The sequence below is a fragment of the Equus caballus genome, chromosome X (assembly GCF_041296265.1).
Source record: "Equus caballus isolate H_3958 breed thoroughbred chromosome X, TB-T2T, whole genome shotgun sequence".
In the NCBI taxonomy this organism is placed as follows: Eukaryota; Metazoa; Chordata; class Mammalia; order Perissodactyla; family Equidae; genus Equus; species Equus caballus.
Window position 1 is genome coordinate 125,033,506 of NC_091715.1, and position 19,679 is coordinate 125,053,184.

Genomic DNA, 19,679 nt, shown 5'->3' on the forward strand with positions numbered 1-19,679 from the left:
AGCATTGATGACAGAGATGCTTCAGTGAGGAAGCCAGTGTAAAAATAACCCTAGCTTCCTGCTGGTGCCACAGCTGGGTGCTTAAGGGGGAAGCCAGCTTTCAGCATTAATGGGCTGCCATGGAACTCAATTTCTAGTTGTCAAGGCAGAAGGTTTAGCATCTTTTCCAACATCCTGGTAACTCAAAGGAAGAAATTGAGATGACTTACGAAAGGATTACTTCGCGAGCAAATAATTCAAAACAGAACACCAAACTGAGGTATAAAAAAGGAATATTTATCTTTTAAAAATACAACTTTGAACACTACTGACATCTCATTTACAAAGTATTTTCCTGAAATACTCTTCATTGGCTTTGCTTACTCAGTACATTCTCTTATTTTGAATCAAGACTCAAGGGAGGGCATGCTTGTGTTATTATAAGCACCACCAACACCACAAAAGAAAAGACCATCTCTGCCTCGGGATATTAGCCCCAAATCCCCATCCATTCCCTTTCTTTTCCATCACGCAGGACTTCCTGACTGGTCCACGCAAATTCTGCCATTGCAATCTGCTGATGGGCACCACAGAACCGGAGGTGTCCCTGGCAAATTGGCACTCCAGGTGGAGCTGACCTATGTGCAGGAGGCCTCACACACCCTGGTCCATTATTTATTCATAACCGAGAATTTTCCATTAATACGCATATCAAGCCTTTGCAAACATTCAGCATGAAGTAAACATATTATTTACAGCAGTACACGGTTTGCAATTCAACACGCTGACAGCAGAAGAAAAGAGACCAACAGACTTTGTAAGAAGGCCAGGGAGGAAAGCATATTAAAATAAATCCCTTTTGCTAATGTGTGTGTGTTTTATGTGCACATGTGCGTGTGTGCACATGTGTGTTTTAATTCATAGAAAACTAAACATGCCCTTCTTTAAAAGCAGACTATTTACAAGGTGATTCTGAATAGCACGTACACATGCCAGTCATACTGGACACTTGCTTTCTGCAAATACATATAGACATTTTTAAAATTCTGAAATAAACCTTTTATCTGATATATTAGAGAAAATAACTTTGGAACATTTGTCAACTTTTGGTTCACAGTAATTTTGCAAAAAGCCACAAACCATGCTTTGTCTTTTAAAAGGTGAACCTGGTCAAGCACCTTCTAGAAGACACTGACGTATTCTTCATTCACTGGCCTACTGGGGATTGGAAAGACAATGTCAGTTATGGAGTACCTCGTGCTCCTTTCATTCCTCTCACCAGTAGTAACATTAACGTGAAGGGAACTTTCGAAACACAAATCACATACAAATCATCAAAACATTTCAGTTAACAGTGTTTAAAAAAATACCAAAGTCTACAACAGTAGTACAGACACCGAAAACACCTCAAATACTCTTTAGCCTCAGGCCTTTCTCGATACTATTAATAAAAAAGACAACCAATTTGACAGAAAGGAAGTTACAGCACTTGAGGTTTGAGTCAATTTCTTTTAGGGCCTGTAGCTCGAGGTGCTGCTCTAGGATCCTTGTTTTAACTCAAAAGATATTCCAGGAATGAATTGACAAATTTAAAGCAATTTCCACTTGAAAACCATTGAAAATACAAATCACTTTCTAGGCTTGTCCAAGACACATTTAATTTTCAGGATCCAAGGTTGTTAGGGAAAGGGAATCAGGTCAGTTTCAAGCCCTCAAAGCCACAGAATTTCCACCTTTTCTCCAGACTGGCTCCAACTCCAGTCATTTCCTGCTTGAAGGTATGCTGGAGTCTGCTCATGAGACATTCCACATCACTGGTGCAGATCTGTGGGACAGAGGACATCTCCATTCAAAACCAGTGCTACCTTTCTAATCTGGGTCTTTTTCCCCAATGTTGCCTGCTTTAGAACGCTGATGCATACACGCATACATGTGCATGTTGTGGGTGGGGTTGACCCCTTCCTCCTCCTTGTGCATGTGTATGTGTTGGTTGAGTGGCTTCCAGATGGCAGCCTTCCTCTGCTGTGATCACCAGACCACTGAGCTTTATTTTTGTTTATATATTTCATAATTGCTTTATTTAGGTATAACTTACATACAACAAATTCACCTATTTCATATGTACAGTTTGATGAGTTTTAGTAAATATATGCAATTGTGCAAGTGTTACTACAATTCAGTTTTAGAACATTCCATCACCTCAAAAAAGTTCCTTCATGCCCCTTTGCAATCAATCCTCACTTCCAATCCCTGACTCAGATTTTCTCACTGTGGTTTTGCATTTTCTTGAAATTTCATATAAGTGTAATCATACAATATATAGTCCTTTGTGACTAGTTTCCTTCCCTTGGTATGATGTTTTTGAGATTGATTGTGACCGAGCTTTCTATTGGAAAGAGCTAGTGGTGTCAGCCGTGTGGAGAGGCTTGGGTTTGTAGCCAGCTGAATGACAGTAATCAGTGCTGGTGATGCAACGTACAGGCCTACTGAAGCTGTGAAGTCTTTTGGGAGGAGAAGAAGGCAGAAATGGCTGCCACCAGAGAAGAATTCTGCACACACACATTAGTTCACAAAGAAAAAGTGACAGGAGAAGGGAGGACTCCATGTTCCTGCTTCTGTGCATTGTCTATACACACTACACTCACACACACACGCACACGCACACACATGCACACACATCAATACAAAACCAAAATCTGTGGAGCCTTTAGGGCTTGCTTCCGGTAGTCATCTTTACATTGGTAGCAACCTTCCTAACTGTGAACCTGGGCGCTAGGGCTTGACTGAATAGTACTAGGTGATCCTTAAAGAAACCCTGAGTCGCCACCACACTGAATGTTTCTGAAGCTGGAGGGAAGGAGCCCCCCAATTCTGCTGGTACCACTGCAGGCTCCCTTTGGGAGGCCCTGGCACTACTCTGGTAGGAAGCTGCTCAGGAGGAACTGGGCCTAGGCCAGGAGTGAAGTCATGTCTTCTTCCCAGTGCTGGTAGTAGACTGTACCCAGTTGAGCGAAAGAAGCACATTACAGAGTATGACATAGAGTCAAATCCCCATTTCAAAAACCGTAAATACATAATGTTATATATATATGCACATACAATGTAGGTGCAGCATATGCATAGAAAAAGATCTGAGATAAGACAGGCCAAACTGTTAACAGTGGTTATCCTTGAGGGGTGGGATGGTGGGTAACTTTCACTTTCCCTTTACTATATTTCTATATTGCTTATATTTTAAAGACAATACGTATGCATTATTTTTGTAATTTAAAAAAAGAACCAGATCATTTTTACTGACATATAGTTCAATTTCTTACCACTTCAACCAACCACTTGGTCCTGGCGCTCATTCCATCCCTCCCTTCACTGCCAAATGGGCTACTTAATTGCAGAATAGCATCACTTCCTAGAGGGAAATGAGGGGGAGTTCTAGCTAGAACTAGAACCCACGCCATGAGGAGGATGTATCACCACAGTTGGATTCCAAAATGGGCCAGTGCTGTTGTTAAGAGGACATATGCTTCAATGGTTTAACATGTAGGACATTCAACTGTCAGGAATCTGCATTTCAACGGCATTGCTCAAAAGGCCCAGATTTTGTGCAAGAGTGAGTACAACCCATGAGCAGGTTTAACTGAACCTGCTTCTGAAAATATGTATCATGAGGTTATTTCTTCTGAGGGGTCAAGAGTCCCCTCCTGCCTCTATGAGACATCCTTGACTTTCTAGGGATCTAGCACTTCCTCTTGCTCCTGATTGCTCTGTGAGTTCCCCCACAGGATAGGATCCAGGGAAGGAACTGGCCCACGAGATCAGCTGTGAGCAAATATTCAGTCTGTGTTATAGACTTATAGTTCCATCTTTTTTCACCCCTGCCTTGATTGTTTCATTACAGATAATGGCAGTGGTGATGAGGATGGCTGGGGAAGGGGCTGGAGGAAGACTTACAATTTTGAAATCTAACATTTGCTAATGGCTAAAGACCCAGGGCAAAAGTTTGACTGGTGAGAAATATGGTTAATCTGCAGCTTATATGTAAATTAAGAGAAAGGAGGAAAATTCTTCTAAGATGGATCTTGGAAGTAGGGTGGCCAACTCATTCAGGTTTGCCTGGGACTTCCTCAGTTTTAGCATTGGAAGTCCCAAGTCCCAGGAAACCCCTCAGTCTCAGGCAAATAGGGACAGACGGTCATCTTACTTGCAAGACAGAAGCTCTACACTGAATCACAGTGAGAGAATAGGCAAGGGAAATTTCCTTAGAGTGATTACTAATGACTTATTTATGCTTGAAGAGAGTAAGGTCACCTGTTCACAAAGAACCCTACATCCCCTTGCACACCAATTTCAGGCCCCCACATACCTTATTATCTAGACGGTGCAAGTAGGAACAAATGTATTCAATGCTTGCTCCAAATGGGTGGACATGAAGGAATGTGGAGATAATCCCTAGAGAGACAATACCATGGAGGTTACACTTGAGCATTGTATTCTTTATGATGCCACGTGACAGTGTATGGCAAGAGCTAACTCGCACGTACAACATACTACACACTGAGCACTACTCTGAGTTGACATATATGTTACTCATTTAATCTTTACAACAATCCTGTGAGGTAGGTATTACCATACCCATTTCACAGGTGAGAACACTGAGGCACAGAAAGTTTAAGCAACTTGCCCAAGGTCACACAGCTGGTAAGTGGCAGAGCTGGTATTTAAACCCAGGCAGTTGCTCTTAACCACTACACATACCGCCTCTTACCACACTAGATCACATGTAGAAAAGGTGGCATCTGAGGAGTCAGTGCCATCATTCATGCTGGCCAAAGACAATTTGAATTCTACGTTTTACCATGAATTTAGAATTTTACAATGAATTTAGATTGTGCTGGGTCTTGCAGCTCTTCTGCACATTCTTTAATTGGACTTTAGCCTCTTATGCGTTAATAACGTCTCGCTGTTGTGGCAAAAGTACAAATCATGCACTTTGCCTGATTAACCTCGAGCCTCTCACAAGAGAATCTGCTGATTATATTTGGGTTTTACTCTCTGAGTAGCTCTGTAAAGAAAAACCAAACATTTCATTCACTCAAGTAGTCACTAGCGTTCTGTTTGTGCTAAGAGCTCTGAATTTCTTGAAGCAACAGAATTCTTACAGCAGTTTACAGCCTCCAGGAATGTGCATGATTTTTACTCAACATAACTCTGGGGTGATTGACAGCTATACCTACTGCCTTGACTGTTCTGGCCATCAGGTTAATTGTTCTAATATTTCTTTCTCTGGCAACGGGTGGAATATAAATTGTTCAGAAGTCTACTATTTATTTCTTTAAATTTTTTGAATTCACCTCCCTTCATAAAATCAAAGGGACATCAAATATACCTAGAATTGAATTTGCTGAAAACTGCTAAGAAATACAAACTAAATTTGATTTGGTTTATAAATCACAACTTGTCTATCCTTTTAAGCAACTAAAAACATATCAAGTTTAGATTGTAGCTTGAAGTTCAAATCAGTTCTTTGTGAAAATTGTCGAAATATTAGATGGCAAGGGGCTGGGTTGGAGGATCCAAAAGGAACTGATGGTAGGGTTCAAAATCTGTTCAAAATGCATGCTGCCACTTATGACAGTGTTCTTAAATGACTAGGTAAATTGAATTTCTAAACACTGACTCAAGCTGAGAAACTTAAATTCTGAAGAAGACAGTCCATGTTCAAAGGAATTCTAGATGCTGTGGCCAAGAAAGGCTGTCAAATGCCAAGAAATAACTCCATAGGTTTCAAAACACTAGGCAGCTTTTGTGGGTTCACACCCAAAGAACCAATTTAAAAAACAGATTTTCCTTTCTTTCTGTCAGCCCAAGAATACTTTCTTTAAAAAACAAGCAACACTTATCTTAAGAATCTTTGTTTCTAGAACTATCCATTTACAGAGGCTTCCTCCTACCCCCGGCTCTTCTCTGACAGGTCTCCCCGTTGCCATGCCAATTTGTTAAAGAACTTTGAGTTGGAAAATGGAAATAAATTGTTACTTTTCTTGAAGACTCAATGGCAGATCTCCCTGTGCATCCTCATTAACATATCAAAGTGTCAAATCTCAGTACAACATCCATTACCAAAGGAGGCAGATATATCTTAAAATATGCAGAACCCAATCACTGTGGAGGACTTTTGAGACTGGGATGGGGCTACTATGTGGCTCAGCTTCCAAGAAGGGAGTTGGGATTATTTGCTGAGGCCCAAGACCAGCCCCTTTTAGATGAGTGAATATTTTAAGACCTCAATCTGCCAGTATTCTCCAAATAGAATAAGAGGTCAACAAATATTTGTGAATAGTGCTGTAAGTGCAAAATGATTTCCATATATGGAGGGCTTACTATGGGCTGGGCACTTTGCTAAGCGATTTTGATGAAATATTGTATTTAAAATTTGCAGTTGCCCTTGAGGTGAGTAATATTATCATGCCCATTTTGCAGATGGAGGAACTGTAGCTCAGGATGGAAATGGTAGGGTCAAGACGGGAAGAGAGGTCTGTCTAATGCCTTAACTATTTATGCTATCTTGCCTCTCTGAATGAATTTTTATATAATGAGAGCAATCGTAGCACTGATCTCATCAAAGCCCACCAGCGTCCAACACCCCACAGACGGCCTCCTGAGTCATCTGCCAGGAACCTGGAAAAACTTAAGAGAGGCACATGCTTCCTCCGGAGGCTCATCTGGAAAAGCTCTCTGCCAGAGAGTGTCCGCAGTATCCCTTGAGTGGGAGTGGGAGGGCTCAGGTATCCTCGCATAGAGATTTAAAAAACCTACGTGTTTCTCCAGCTGATCCTCTCTTAGCATAGTTCTTATACTGACACACTTGATGTGGCAGTGGCCACAAAGGGCTTGAAGAGGGCTGGGAGCTGCTGCTACCATTTTCATTGAACCTGTACTTGTTCTTACCCTGTCATCTTCAGGACTCTGGGTCCTCGCACTGTCATGCTTCATAAATGTTTGGTGTGTGCTTATTCATCTTAGGTAAACCCCTTCCCTCCTCCACGGCCCTCTCTACATTGTGTGTGTGTGTCAGCTTCCTTACCCACTAGCAGTGCTTCACGTTCAGATTTGATAGGACTGCTGTTGAGAGTCTTCTCCAGAGGGTAGTCACTATCCTGGCTTGATGCACACAGTCTAGAAGCACAGCTTTCCTGTGGAAATAACATGATTCTCAGGTCAGTTCACCTTATTTGGTGACAGACTTGGTTTCACTTACACAATAGGAACTTCTTAACACAGCATCCTAAAAGCAATACTGTCCAATTTTGATTACTGAATGGGAGGGAAAACAGCATAAATTACAAAAGCATCACACATAATCCATAGCCTCTTTATATGGCTTCAAAACACAGAAAAATTAAGGCATTCATCTTCACCAGCTTTTTTTTCTGCCTTCACCATTCTTGACTCTATACAAGTAATCTGGGGAACCAGACCAAACATTTACTGTTTACTACGTACCAGGCACTGTTAGGTATGTATTCTCTCCATGCTACAGATGAGGAAAGCAAGGCTCAGATAAATTAGGTAAATTGCGTAAGATCACATTCCTAGGAAGTGTAGAGCCTGGATTTCATCCCAGGCCATCCACTGTTAAAAAACCATTCTCTTTTATTTTAGGTCTAGACTCTGCTAAAGGTTAAGTCCCATCTCTGACTGGAAAATCTACAATGTAGCTCATCCACTGGCAGGTAATCAACTTGGAACTAAAAGTTAGAGCCTCTATTTATTGACTATCAACTCTCTCTCTCTTCTCTGTGATAAGAACATCATCAGTTAGTATTCTCCTGACTTTATAGCAAGAAATGACCACGACCAAAAATGTCATTACTCAGTGACCTTCTTTGTTGTTGAAAATTTTCTCTTTCTGAGCATAGCAGGTATGTTTCATATGAGATATTCAGGTGAAATCCATGACCAGCAAACAAACTGACAAATACCTCCAGACCTTTCATGGATCTTTCTTTCTCTCTTTGGATACTGAGAACATCTTTTCTGTTTTATGAATGTGAAGGAAGAACCTTCAGAAGAAGGAACAAAAGAGATCACTGCTTCAATCTCACTGTTATTATACAAGAAAATGCAGGGGGGGAAATGCTCCTGTGGGGCAGAGCATGGCTGACTCAGATGCTTTGTCACTTCTTCCCTTCCACAAGCCCTCAGCAGGGACAGGTTACCTTCTGTTTTCCTTAAAGGTGTCTTCAAAGCTTCCAGGATGCTGCCCCTGAATGAAACAAATGGTCTATGCTCCAAGACATGTTGTTTTGTGGATTTACAGGCTTCCTGGCTGTAGTCAGAAGGGAAACCTTTCTTGATGATCTACTCAATCTTCGGCCTTTAGAATCCAATCCAGGCAGTAAGCATCATGCCAAGTTTGACTTAAACTACTGGCTCACTTCTAAGCCACAGGGTGCACATGTGCTTCTAACTCTCTTAAAACATTAAATGATCCAGTAAGCCATATCTTAAGTGTGAGAGTTTAACAGATTGGGGTTGATTTAAGATGTGAAGACATGTGAGAGGTTTTAGCCATCTTGAATGGAAATGCAGCCTTACTGAAACCTGACTTCAATTTTATTATAGTTGGCATTTAAAAAATTAGAAGGTATATTGAAGGGATGCTTATCACCTTGGATTTTACTAGCAGATTCAAAGAGCTAGTTCTTCCTGCAGCAAGACAAATATAAGTCACATTGTTATATTGCAAAACACTGACAATAACTCACACTGTGCTTTACTGTCAAGAAACCCAAACAAAAACAAAAAAGATCTCTCCTCACCAAAACTTATTGCTTTCCTTTCATCCTGAAATTATTTTGCAGTCTAATGTGGTGGTACTTTGCTTCCTAACCTAATTGTGTCAGGTTGAAATATTTGGTCACGAATCAGCTTCCCAGAGAAGATCAGTTTATAATGAACTGTCACAACTTTCTCTGAAAAAAGCTTTGTTTAAAATAACAGGAAAAAACATATTCTGACACATTTTCCTGATTATCAGTTGGATCTCTTTCCTTGTGCTCTTTAGCTGCCAGTTCATGGTATATTCAGTTTCAGAACGGGAAACACTTAGTCTTAAGTACAACATGGCAAGTTTCCCCTATGCCATCTGACCTCTTGCTTGTTTAAATGAAATACTTTACAAAGCAGAAAACTGCTTACATTAAATCACTAAAAATGCCCTTAAGTCAATTTGTGACGTCAATCCTGAAGAGTGATTTCTAAGCATAATGTCATTAGCACAAACCCACATCTATCTAGTCTTCTGGCTACACACTCCATTTTATGCAAGAAGCGAAACAGAGCTATGTAGCAGCTCTGGGACATTTTAGAAGCTCTCATAGTATGAGGAAAGTCCTGCTAAATAGAGCAGATTTGGCACTTTTCAATTAAATGCTTGATAAATGAATTTCTCTGGGATTGTGCTTGTTTCTTTAATAGCACCCACAAAAGTGGGAAGACAGTTGGTTTTATGAAGTGGAAGAATTAAAAGCATATTGCAAATGGCCTCCAGCAGAAAACACTTTCAATCATTTGTTTCAACTACACCAAGGTTGCCAGTGCTTAATGGCACTCCGGGGGAAGTCACTATGCTGGCAAAAACACCCAGGGCCTTTACGCATTGCATCTTCCTGAGTTGAGCACTGAAGATAAAGAGCATGAGCTCTTGTGGAATTGTAGCACTGCTGACTTCTGGCACTGTAGCACTGTTGATTTCTGGCTCTTGGTCTAAGCTCCTAATCTTCTCTTCCTTCTGAGACATTAAAATCAGGCAGTTCTGGTCAACGGGCCTTCCTTTTTAGAGGATAACTTCAGATAAATGTTCAGACATAAAGGAGATCAGAGAGGTATGACAGGGAGACACCATGAGTACACTTCACACATTTTAAATAGGCTGGGCACCTGATTCATAGTTGTGATACATTAATCCACCCAGATGTTAGGAGACTCTCTCAGAGGTCCTCGCTGGTAGTTCGTACTGCTGTAGGCTCTCACTAGGCAAAGTTCCATCTTGCCTTCCCTGTTGCTATTATCTAGCTTTAGAATAATGTGTCCCCTTGTTTGCTTTCCAAGGTTTCCCCACCTTTTGGTTTTGGCCATTTCATCTGCAACTACTCATTATTACACTAGATGGAGTGTCTGCGAAGAAATGTCAACGTTCTAGTTGCACTGGTGTTTCTTCCTTTAATGAAATGCTTAATTAAAGGCATTTTGTGTCACACGAATTTTCCAGGCTGCTATCTGCTTGACACATTGAAGAAGGGATGAGGTGTACACTCTGGTCTTCTCCAAGAGAGAAGACTGAGGAATAGGGATGGACTTTTTATTCCTGAAAAGTATACTCTCCAGAACCCTTAGAAATGCCAATGACTTACACGTAAAAGCAGAGCCCTTGATTCAAGAATTATCCTGGAGATGGGGCTTTTAATCCCCAATCGGCCAAACATCCCACATTGATTTCTCTTGCAGTAACTTCTAGGGCATTCTCATTGTCACTGAAAAGGGGGGAAAGGGGCAAGGAAAAAGGTTCACTTAGGACTCATGTACCTTTTCTTTAAGATTTTCCAACATTTTTTCCACCTGTAATTTGTCATCTTTGATTTTTTCCAGTTCAGCTTCTTTCCTTTTGTATTCCTCTTGGACTTTGAGTAGATGCTACAAGAAAGACCAAAGACAATCAAGTCTTAAGGAGTCACACTTCGCTTAAAAACTCTGGCTGAAGTTAGATATTAGGCTGGCCTGCCTCACTCTCCCCCAGCACACACATCATTTCTCCATGCAGAGACACTAAAGGGAAAATCACGATACTTTTCACTTTAAGTTATTTCATCTGGCTCTTATGAACTTCCATTGGACTTGCTCATATTTTAGAAAGAGTCTGAGAAACTAACTGATCTAATCACTTCACTTTCCTATTCCAGCCGGCGGAAAGGGTAAGGTGCAGTTAATACGGTGTAGACAACATCTTGATTGTTACATAGAACTGAACTTAATGTAAAGCATTCTTGCAAATAGCCATTTTCCAAGCCAAGTTCAACTTCAGTGAGGAAAGTAGTAAAGAATCCAAATTTCACAAATGTTAGTTTCCATATCAGTAGGCAAGGAACTGGACTTATCATTATTAATGATTATAATAAATACTATTTTTTTAGCATTTAACATGTGCCAAGCATTGTGCAAAGGGTTTCATATGCATGATCTCATTTAAACCTCACAATAACCTTATGATTCATAATCCTGAGCCTTAAAGAAGTTTAGTGGTTTGCCTAAGGCCATTCAGATAGCAAGTAGCGGAAGTGGGATTTAAACCCAGGTTGGGTGAAACCCACGGCCCATGCTGTTAACCACCATATTACACTATATATCTTTCTGGGATAAGATGAGAGGGATTTTATCACTGTTTACAAGGCTATTTTCCAATAAAAAGTAATCAAAATGAGTGAAATCAATTTTTCAGGAGATAGAAACCTAATTGTCTCACTGAAGTCTTTGAAGTGATGAAATGAAAAAAAAAGTTCATCATCTTTCAATTGCATTTTAATAGCAGAACTGTCCTTCTGTACGGTTTCAAAATCTAGGTAAGAGGGGAAAACAACAAGAAAACGTTTCCAAAGTCTTGCTTTTCAGAGGCTTGCAAAAGACCTTTGGAAGGGCTAAAAGACACAGTACAATGTACATTGTCAACATTCTTTGAAGTCTAGCTGAGGAGATGCATTTTTTGGTGGAAAGATCTCTAATGTAATTTACATGTTCCAATTAAACTACATGGTGACAATAAAAGGAAAGTAAGGATTACTTCACACATTTTGCTAACAGGAAAGGTGAAATATTAACGTGACATTGCTTGTCACACATGAAGACAATGGTAGCAGAATTAGGAACATGGGGCTCCTAATGCCAGAAGAGACTCCCTGTTCACAATTTGTGATTTCCAACCAGCAATAAGCTTTGCCCTAGATAATTCCAAGGCACACAATTAAAAACCTATTGCAAAATTTCAGTTGTAAGGAAAATGGGTGGTAGTCTGGCAAGACAGAAGAGGATAGTACCCTTACTCAGAAGTACTACTCCCTTACTATAACGAGAACAGATGTTGACACCTTTTGAACTGTAGGCTCACTGTGGTGGTGGTTATAGAAAACTTCTAGATATTGAGCATCTATTACACAATGTTGTATTGAATGCAATTACAGTTGGATGCACTTATTTACTTTACTTTTTATACTTGGAATAATGTGCAGGTAAACTCATTCACATAAATGACTGTGAAAACAAAACAAAATAAAAGCAAATTGGTATTATGTGTCCAAAGCATTGATACTTAACAAACCCGTAACACCCCTGCTTCCACCCAAATCAAGGGTAGGATTCCTGTCATTCCTTCTAAAAGGCTGTATTACTCTGCATTATATCAACTAGATACTTAATCACTAGCACTTTTCCACATCTAAGTAACTGAGGTTCTTCATAAGGACCCTGAGGTCCAGATCCCAAAGTGCCTTCTGAAGCATAAAGAAAATATTAGATTAAGTTAGAATAGTTTTATTGTTAAGTATTTTTCACTGAATGCTCATTCTTTGAAAATCAGTGATCCATTGCTATCTCTGTATTAACCAGAATATTTCATTAACCACAACACATAATCCCTTCCTCAGCTAGGCCGAAGAACAGAATATCAAGAAGAATAAGAGGTCTGCTATTCTAGTTGCTTGCAGGTTACCCTTTTGCAGGTGAAAAGCTAATGCTATCCTTCCAAAAAGCTCAGAAGACCAAAATGCCTTTACCTGTTGCATTCCTTGAAGGGCTTGTTGCAGGAGTTTTAGCTGCTGCTCCTTGTTTGGGTCATCTTCTCTGTGGGCTTTGCCTTGTTCTTGCTTGAGCAGCTCTACCTCATTCCGATAGGCATCGAGCTGCCAACGGAGGCTGTCATTTTCTTCCTTCAGTGCTTCTGTCTGTGATACTAAAGCTAAGCAGTAAATATAAAGTAGTAAAACCACACATCCAGATTCCTTTGTGGTTTACCCTTAGTGTCACGAAAATTTGGTATTTTAAATTGACATGCATAAAACACATCTCAATGAAAAACTGAATTGGCCATGTCAGCAAGAGATGGACACAAAAGCACACAGACCCATTTTTGTAAAGGAACACAGGATTCCACCCCATGAAAGTCCTCATCAGGTTTCATGTTCTTTACCCCAAATATAATTAAGATATTTTCAGGGAACATTGGTTATTTTTATTTGCAATGCAACAAATAGTAAAAAGCCTTGTAATAATAAAATACAGGACTAATTGTCTAGAACTGACGACTGTCCACACAATAATTTTGCTGACAGTTGTTTTAAAAAATATAGCCTTGTCTGTTCCTAAAGAGGAAAGGCAAATGTAAAAATTAAGACACAAGACTTCTGGTTTCTGGTCTAGCATGTAAGGAGCTTAGAAGTTGCCACTCTGTCCTAACAACAAGCCAAAAGCAGAACAAACTGAAAAATCGACAACTCTTCTTAGATCCAGCAGAGAAGTGAGATCACAGGGCAAACTGCTGTCCCGACAACTGGAGAGAATCACAACTTACCAGACCAGAAACTCATGAGCAGAAACCTCCACAGGAACCAGTGCCAGGGCAGGAAAACCTAAACTGTAATTGGCAAATTGCTGGAGGCTCAGTGTGGACAAGGCTGAGAGGTAAAAAGTCCAGGGGAACCCAGTCATAATAAGGTCCCCATACTTTTGTGAGTTTTATATCCAGGTGCTCAAGTGGGTCTTCACAGAGAACGCTGGAGAAAAATCCCCTTGTGCTTTTAGCAAGGGGAGGAAAGAGGAACCATTTTGAAATATGCCAGAGCATCCTGTTCCTCTTAACAACATCTACCTTCAGAAGGAACTATTTTACCAGGAGCCTAACCTGCTGGGGTTTACCAGAGCCTAACTGATCTCGGGAAAGGAAATACCCAACTCTAGTCCCCTCTAGCCATCTTGGCCCATGTGAAGGGAGAAAAAAACTGAGAAGCACTTGTGAAGTTCACAGTCCAGAGGCACAGGCTCACTAAAAGACTGAGACCTAATCATAGGACTATAGAATTCTTCCCCTCCCCCCACACCTGACCACCACACCATTAAAGTCCTATTTACCGGAGTTACTTTCACCTAGTACATCATTTCCAGATTTCAACAAATAAATTACAAGACATACTAAAAGGTAAAAAGAACAGTTTGAATAGGGATCACAACCAGAGTCAGATATAGCAGAAATGTTGGAATTATCAGACCAGGAATTTAAAACAACTATGATTAGCATGCTAAGGGCTTCAATGAAAAAAGTAGATAACATACAAGAACAGATGGATAATGCAAGGAGAAACATGGAAATTCTAAGAAAGAATCAAATAGAAAGGCTAGAGATAGAAAACACTGTAACAGAAATGAAAAATGTTTTTGATGAGCTTATTAATAGACCGGATATGGATGTGGAAAAAATCTCTGAGCTTGAGGATATGACAATAGAAACTGCCTAAACTGAAAAGCAAAGAGAAAAAAGCCTGAAAAAAACCAAACCAAATATCCAAGAACTGTGGGACAACTACAAAAGATGTAACATACGTGTAATGAGAATATCAGAAGGAGAAGAAAGAGAGACAGGAACAGAAGCAATAAGTGAAGGAATAACGCCTGAAATTTTCCCTTACTTAACGTCAGACACCAAATCACAGATCCAGGAAGCTCAGACAACATCAAACAGGATAAATGTCAAAAAAATTAGACCTGAACAGATACCTCACCAAAGATATACCAATGGCAAGTAAGCATCATCTTATGTCATATGTCATTTGTTGTTGTTAGTGCTGTGGAGTCAATTCCAACTTCTAGAGACCCTGTGTACAGCAGAGCGGAACCCAGCCTGGTCTTTTTGAGCCATCCCCTCACCTTCTGCACTATATCAGACAATGTCCTGCTGCCATTCGTAGGGTTTTCATGGCCAACTTTTTCGGAAATGTGTGGCCAGTTCCTTCTTCCTAGTCTGTCTTACTCTAAGAGCTCCACTGAAACCTGTCCACCATGGGTGACTGTGCTGGTGTTTGAAATACTGGTGGCATAGCTTTCAGCCACACGCAGCCACACAGTATGACAACTGACAGACGGGTGGTGTGGTTCCCTGACTAGGAAATGAACCTGGGCTGCAGTAGTGAGAGCACCAAATCTTAATCTCTAGACCACTAGGGCTGGCTGCATCATATGTCATTAGGAAATTGCCAATTAAAACAACAATGTACTACACACTTATTAGAATTGCCACAATCCAAAACAACAACACCATCAAGTGCTGACAAGGATGTAGCGCAAACAAGAACTCTCCTTTATTGCTGGTGGGAATGCAAAATGGTACAGCCACTTTGGAAGACAGTTTGGCAGTTTCTTATAAAACTAAACATACTCTTACCATATAATCCAACAATCATGCTGCTTGGTATTTATCCAAGTGAGCTTAAAACTTACATCCCCGCAAAAACATGAACACAGATTTTATATCAGCTTTATTCATAATTGCTAAAATTTGGAAACAACTGCAATGTCCTTCAGTAGGCGAATGGATAACTAAACTGTAGTACATTCAGACAATGGAATATTATTCAGCACTAAAAAGAAATGAGCTATGAAGCCATGAAAAGACCTGGAGGAAATGTAAATGCATATTGATACGTGAAAGAAGCCAATCTGAAAAGGCTACATACAGTATGATTCCAACTATATGACATTCTGGAAAAGGCAAAACTATAGAGTCAGTAAAAAGATCGGTGGTTGTCAGGGGTTGAAAGGAGGGAGGGGTGGATAGGCAGACCACAGAGGATTTTTAGGGCAGTGAAACTCTTCTGTATGATATTACAATGGTGGATACATACATTTTAAACATTTGTCCAAATCCAGAGACTATACAACATCGAGTGAACTCTAACGTAAACTAGGGACTTTGGGTGATAACAATGTATTCATTGATCGTAACAATGTACCACTGTGTTGCAAGATGTCAATAGGGGAGACTGTGTGTGGTGGGGGGACCGGGGTACTTGGAAACTCTCTGTACTTCCTGTTCAATTTTGTTATGAACCTGAAACTGATCTAAAAATTAAAGTTTATTAATTAAAAAAACTAAGACCCATGAGGAAATCTATGTTAAATTTAATTATTTATGGCACATTTTTCAAGGTCAGAAATCATAAAAGCTATTTCAAAATATTTAATCAGAGGATTTTCATTCATTCAACAAACATGTATTGAGTACCTTCCACGTTCCAGGCTTATGATTGTGGTAAAAAATGAGATTTCACTAATCTCTATTGTTTACACTCCAAATTAATGGAAACATTTGTAGTTTATTCTTTTTTTGATTCCTAACAGAGCATACAGCCCAGAAACGAGACATTATCAAAATGGATCAAAATGACAAACCTGTCTATTAAATATACAAGCATGTTAAAAAGCAATTTGACAAAGCTGTGCATTCTTTCAGCTACCCATGGGGAGGGACTTGGGGTAGAAGAAAGTAAAAGTAAGTAATGGAAATAAAATCTTCATGATTATTAGCTATAAATAGTGGAAGAAGAGTTTTCTTCAAAGACAAGATTCATCCTTTACCTAATGAATGGAAAGAAGTCGTGTTATACAAAGATGAAATATATAGAAGAAAACCATATTCTGAGGGTGAAAACATTCCCTAGTCCTAAAAGGAAGCTGCCTCTAGGGAGGTGCTGGGTTTAATTCGATGCCTTGAGCCTGAGGGTCTTCCTAAATCAGTCAAGTACTGAGGTAGGCTGATGTAGTCAGATTGTCTATCCAAAGCAGAGAATGACAATGTAATAGGAAGGGTTCTGGTGAGAAATATTTCCTGGTAATGTTGAGATATGTCCTTAGTGTCCACATTTGTTTTCTGTGGATGGCCATCAATTACCCTGATATGGCAGTTGATACTCTGCATTTTAGTTTAAAAAAATTACAAAAGACCTTTGGCATGCCACATTCATTTTATGTTTGGTTTTATTGCTGATTTTAATTCTTGCTGTAACCACACAGATTTGTGTCTTTGAAGAGAAAGCTGTTACACAGACTTGGATTCTCAGCACTCCAAATAATATCTATCCTTGCCATCTCTCCCAGGGGCTGGGATACTTGTCACTGGACAGGCAGTGTTCCTAATAATCACAATAATAAAAGGAGATGCTAAAAGTGAAGATGACTGTATATAGAAAACTGTATGGAAAAAGAGACATTGACTATCTGTCAAACGGGAAGAAATATTTGATTTGCTTGCTGGGTCAGTACCAAGGATAGCATCTCGAGCTGGAGTTCGGCTGAATAGCATAGAGGTTACTCTGTAAATCAAGTGACTGCTACAGATGGACGGTTATTTATTTCTGCTTTGGTTTGCATGTTTGTCCTCTAGCAAGCCACATGGCTCAATACAAAATAGTGATATTTCATCTTCCTCCTTTTGTTTCTTCTTGTACTGCAGGCCAGTAATTATGCTCATGTCCTGCAAGTCATGTGGAGAAACATGGAAGAGAAAAGGGCAGAGATCTAGTAGAATGGTTAGAGGCATATTCTCCAGTTTAAATATGAAAATATTTTCCCTCTGAGAAAATGAGGAGGACAAACTGCTTCCCTCCTGGGGCAAAGGGCATGCTGATGACCAGAGATGGGTGCGTGCAGCCAAGTGGGAGCAGATAATAATCTCTTCAGTTTGGACTTGTCACTAAGAAAAAGAAAATGGGATCTCCTATAGTGTTACTAGGGGACCCTACTTACAAATGTATTTCCCACTCTCTGAAATGAGGGTTTTTGTCATTTTAATGAGGACACCAAGTCTTTAGTTTCACAGACTTAATATTAATTGGTCTATTTCTGAAGTTGGAGTTCTTTGTGCATTGCCAGAACACTGAAAAGTTCAATATTACCTTTTAATAGTATGTTTGAGTAGGTGAATCCATCAGTCCTGATACTAAAGAGTACAGTGCAGTGAATTTATTCATATCCTGCCATCATTAGTTCTTGGTTTCTCCTTTCTGCCTATTTCCTATGTGGAAAAAATGTTTCTCTTTATGGGGATTGCTCCTCAGATCTGAAGGCTGCCAGTTCATCATGGCAATATGTAAGTATGAAGGCATCTGTGAACTCCTTTCAGAGGAGTCACTCAGAGCAAAATCATAGACGTGTTTTTCTATAACAAAAGATCTAAAAGGATTTTGTACCATTAAAAATTTAATGCCTAGGTTTCTTCAATGGTACAAAGAAAACAAAAAAATTTTAATGGAAGTAAATTCAGGGAGTTGGCCACCCTTACAAAGCTGCATTACAAGAGAAGCTAAAAAAATTACTAAATTATAGAAGGAAAAATGTGCAACATTCCTCTCAAAGTTCATAAAAAAGTTTGAGCTGGAGTGATTCACAAAGAGATAAAGCCAAAAAGAACAAAGAGTAGGAAGAAAGAGAGGGAGATGATATGAGCACGGCCCACTGGGAGTGGTTGCAGGCCAGTTTAGGCAAAATCTCAAGTGAGTTCCCTGACCTCACAATGCCTTGCTTTCCCTGCCTCTGCAGGTCATTACTCCAGTCAGGCTTCTGCCAGCATGGATGCACCTGGGACTTCATTGTTTCTCCTCCCAGGTCTCTCAATTCCTCTCTCAAATACACTATCTTCATCTGTCAGTTATCTTGCTGTCCCTCATCACCCTGAGACTCTGTTCTTTCCTTGCTGAGACCTTTAATCTCTTGGAGTGGCCAACTTCACCCAGTCCCCTAATTGCTTTCTGGCTAAACAGATTCCACTGCAAACTCCTCAGTACCCTGTATTCCTTCATCCTCCTGAAAACCTTTGGCCAGGCTTACCATGCCAATCTCTAATCAACTCAACTTCCTCTGCTCCTTATCCTGGGTTGCAGAAGGCTCTTATAGGAAGTTCCAGACTCATGTTGGTCCTTGCTGATGGGTCTCTCACCTCTCACTGATTTCTTTCTTCCATATTGCCCAGAACGTTTATTCCAGATCTGCTCCTCTTTCCTCATTGTCTCATTTCCAAATCATTTAGCTAATCAATGGTTGACTAATCACTTGCCAAATGGAGAAGTGTGACCTACATCTATACTTTTAGCTTCATCTCTCTTGTCTCAAAGGAAGAGCAAACTCCAGCCGAATTTGGATCACCTCCTATTCTTCCTCTCTAGATTCCATTCCCATAATTACCCATAAGTACTCTTTCATACTCGAGCACCTTCAACTCCACCCTCTCCATGGCCTCCTTCCCTTCTATTGAACAACAAACAACAACTTAACTTTAACTTTGTTACCAATTCTAGCCATCATTTATATTGCCGTAGTTGCTTTGCTCAGTACCCAACTTCTTGGCCTGTGGTCTTTGCCCACTTTCTCTCCTTAATGTCACATGTTCTGGCCCCTACCTCCATCACTCTACTAAAATAGCTCTTGCTTAGCACTCTCCTCAATCCTTTCTTCTTTATAATATCTGATAATGTTGATTATTTCTACTTCTATAAATTCTTCTTGTGGGTTCTATAATCCAATTCTTTTCTAGTTTTCTTCCAGCCTCTCAGACTGCTCTTTTTCTAACTCCTCTGAAATCTCCTCTTTCTTTCCTTCTCCCTTACTGTGGG

At 40.0% G+C, this 19,679-nt stretch overlaps 1 protein-coding gene across 30 annotated transcripts in view; it reads right to left on the bottom strand.

Annotated features, from left to right (window-relative positions):
* Nucleotides 1-255: 255 nt before the first annotated feature.
* The window catches only part of ENOX2 (ecto-NOX disulfide-thiol exchanger 2), a 258,718-nt gene continuing 239,294 nt past the window's right edge, over nt 256-19,679 (bottom strand). For 23 of the 30 annotated variants that reach the window (XM_014729172.3, XM_070258442.1, XM_070258443.1 and 20 more), the window contains 5 exons: nt 12,801-12,982; nt 10,564-10,671; nt 7,061-7,169; nt 4,340-4,425; nt 256-1,804 (listed from right to left, as the gene is read on the bottom strand). In XM_014729172.3, the coding sequence (XP_014584658.1) occupies nt 1,673-1,804; nt 4,340-4,425; nt 7,061-7,169; nt 10,564-10,671; nt 12,801-12,982 (617 nt within the window). In that variant the 3' untranslated portion in view covers nt 256-1,672. The remainder of the gene's footprint in view (nt 1,805-4,339; nt 4,426-7,060; nt 7,170-10,563; nt 10,672-12,800; nt 12,983-19,679) is intronic. The other 7 variants (XM_070258452.1, XM_070258451.1, XM_070258450.1 and 4 more) reach the window with 1 other exon arrangement.